Source organism: Nansenia antarctica (genome assembly GCF_963989245.1).
Source record: "Nansenia antarctica genome assembly, chromosome: 15".
Classification (NCBI taxonomy): Eukaryota; Metazoa; Chordata; class Actinopteri; order Argentiniformes; family Microstomatidae; genus Nansenia; species Nansenia antarctica.
In genome coordinates this window covers 8026632-8029131 of record NC_137685.1, presented here as the reverse complement: position 1 = coordinate 8029131, position 2500 = coordinate 8026632, and the positions used below count along the sequence as shown (strand labels likewise).

The 2500-nt window shown below is 49.9% G+C and overlaps 1 protein-coding gene across 1 annotated transcript in view; it reads left to right on the top strand.

Moving 5' to 3' along the window:
• grip2b (glutamate receptor interacting protein 2b) overlaps positions 1–2500 on the top strand; it is a gene marked incomplete at both ends in the record, with an annotated part of 121050 nt that overhangs the window by 100908 nt on the left and 17642 nt on the right. Inside the window, 3 exon segments of the mRNA XM_080545821.1 lie at positions 326–471; positions 711–791; positions 1786–1849. Of these exon segments, the coding sequence (XP_080401947.1) occupies positions 326–471; positions 711–791; positions 1786–1849 (291 nt within the window).

The window sequence follows — 2500 nt, the reverse complement described above, 5'->3', positions numbered from 1 at the left end:
GTAGGCAAGCAGGCAGGCAGGCAGACAGACAGATGGGCAGGGAGGCAGGCTAACAGGCAGACAGGCAGGCAGACAGACAGACAGACAGACAGACAGACAGACAGACAGACAGACAGACAGACAGGCAGGCAGGCAGGCAGGCAGGCAAGCAGGCAGGCAGACAGACAGACAGATGGGCAGGGAGGCAGGCTAACAGGCAGACAGGCAGGCAGGCAGACAGGCAGGCAGACAGGCAGGCAGGCAGGCAAGCAGGCAGGCAGACAGACAGGCAGGCAGGCAGGCAGGCAGTCAGGCGCACCTGTCTCACCTCTTGTGTCCCTGCCAGGTGTGGCTTGTTGCAGGTGGGAGACAGACTGTTGTCCATCAACGGGATCCCCACAGAGGACGGGACGCTGGAAGAAGCCAATCAGCTACTCCGAGACGCCGCTCTAACCAATAAGGTCACCCTGGAGATCGAGTTTGACGTCGCAGGTCTGTCGCTCGCTCCCAAGCAACCCGTGACATGAAAAAAACACCATTTATATAATCATTATAATGATAAACCGCTATTACGATGACTCATCATTATAAGACAAAATAGACATAATACGTCTTAATTCTACCCCTTTTAATTGAAAGGATTGTATGCAGAGCTTGTTTTGGAACTAGGACATATTTGTGTTAACACCCCCCCGGGCTGATTTTGGTTTAACCCGTGTGTGTCTATGTAGAGTCTGTGGTGCCCAGCAGTGGAACGTTCCATGTGAAGCTTCCTAAGAAGAGAGGGGTGGAGCTGGGTATCACCATCAGTGGTAAGGCTGCTAGAATGTCCCAGAGGGTCACAGAAACGCACGCTGAGCTCTACCAGGTTCTGAACCTTCTGGGGAGGCTGGGGGGGAGGTAGAAATCGGAGGACAAGGTAAAAAAAAAAAACCTTTTCTCATTCCCGTCCTGTGCGTTACAATGATCCTGTCCTCCGATTCCTGCCTGCAGCCTCCGCTGATTTACGTCCACGACTATTGACGACGTTTTCTGCCCGAGTTTTCCCATTGGCAGCGGTTTTGAAATCCCTGCGGACCACCCGGTACTGCTCCTCTACCCCCGCCCCTGCCCCCCCCCCCCCCCCGCCTGCAGAAGACTGATTGCCTGTGGCAACATTGTTAAATTACCTTGGGAAAGAAAAAAAAACCTTCCCCCGAATCTGTGTTGTTTACACTCCCAGTTCTCTCCCAAGGCCCTCTGGGCCGCTTGTTTACTTTAAAGAGCCCGGGGGTCTATTCCTGTCCCCTTTTCCACTGCCACTTAAAAAAAAGACATTTCAAAGGGGTCCCTCGGTTCCAGTTATGCGTCATTAGGAGGTACTGTGTTTAGTACCGTAATAACAGACTTTATTAACGATGTCGAGTCCCGCTCGAGGCCTGCTGCCGAAGATCTGCCGAAGTCGTGCCTGAATCTCACCGATTAAGTCAGAAAGCTGAAATGTTTTGTCTTGACCAAAAACTTAAGTGTGTATCGGGGGAAGACTGGTGGGGGGGGGCAGAAATGGGAGGACGAGCTGGTTGTAATGCACGGAACGGAACGAGGAACGGTATCAAACCAGGAATGGTAATAAAGCATGCGTGTTTGATACCTCATTCCTCATTCCCTTCAATGCATTACAATGAGCCCGTCCTCCGGTTCCTTCCTCCCCCTAGCCTCCCCTGGTGTGTGTATACCTGGACAGACTGGTCCGTACTAATCGGTGTTTGTCTTGTGTCCTTTCTGCCTTTCATCCTGAAGCCACATCCACCTCTTCTTCCTCCACAGCCAGTAAGAAACCAGGGGAGCCTCTGATCATCTCCGACATCAAGAAGGGGAGCATGGCCCACAGGTAGGGGGGGGGGGGGTAGTTAGAGTTAAGGGTTTGGTTACGGCTAGGGTCAGGGTTAATGGTTTGGTTACGGTTAGGGTCAAAGTTAATGGTTTGGTTAGGTTTAAGGTTAATGGCTTGCTTAGGTTTAGGGTCAGGGTTAATGGTTTGGTTAAGGTTAGGGTCAGGGTTAATGGTTTGGTTAAGGTTAGGGTCAGGGTTAATGGTTTGGTTAAGGTTAGGGTTAAGGTTAAGGTTAGGGTTAAGGTTAAGGGTTTGGTTAAGGTTAAGGGTTTGTTTAGGTTTAGGGTCAGAGTTATGGCTAGGGTCAGGGTTAATGGTTTGTTTAGGTTTAGGGTCAGGGTTATGGCTAGGGTCAGAGTTAATGGTTTGGTTAGGTTTAAGGTTAAGGGTTTGGTTAAGGTTAGGGTTAAGGTTAAGGGTTTGGTTAAGGTTAGGGTTAAGGTTAAGGGTTTGGTTAAGGTTAGGGTTAAGGCTAAGGGGTTGGTTAAGGTTAGGGTTAAGGTTAAGGGTTTGGTTAAGGTTAGGGTTAAGGTTAAGGGTTTGTTTAGGTTTAGGGTCAGAGTTATGGCTAGGGTCAGAGTTAATGGTTTGATTAGGTTTAGGGTCAGCGTTAATGGTTTTATTAGGTTTAGGGTCAGGGTTATGGCT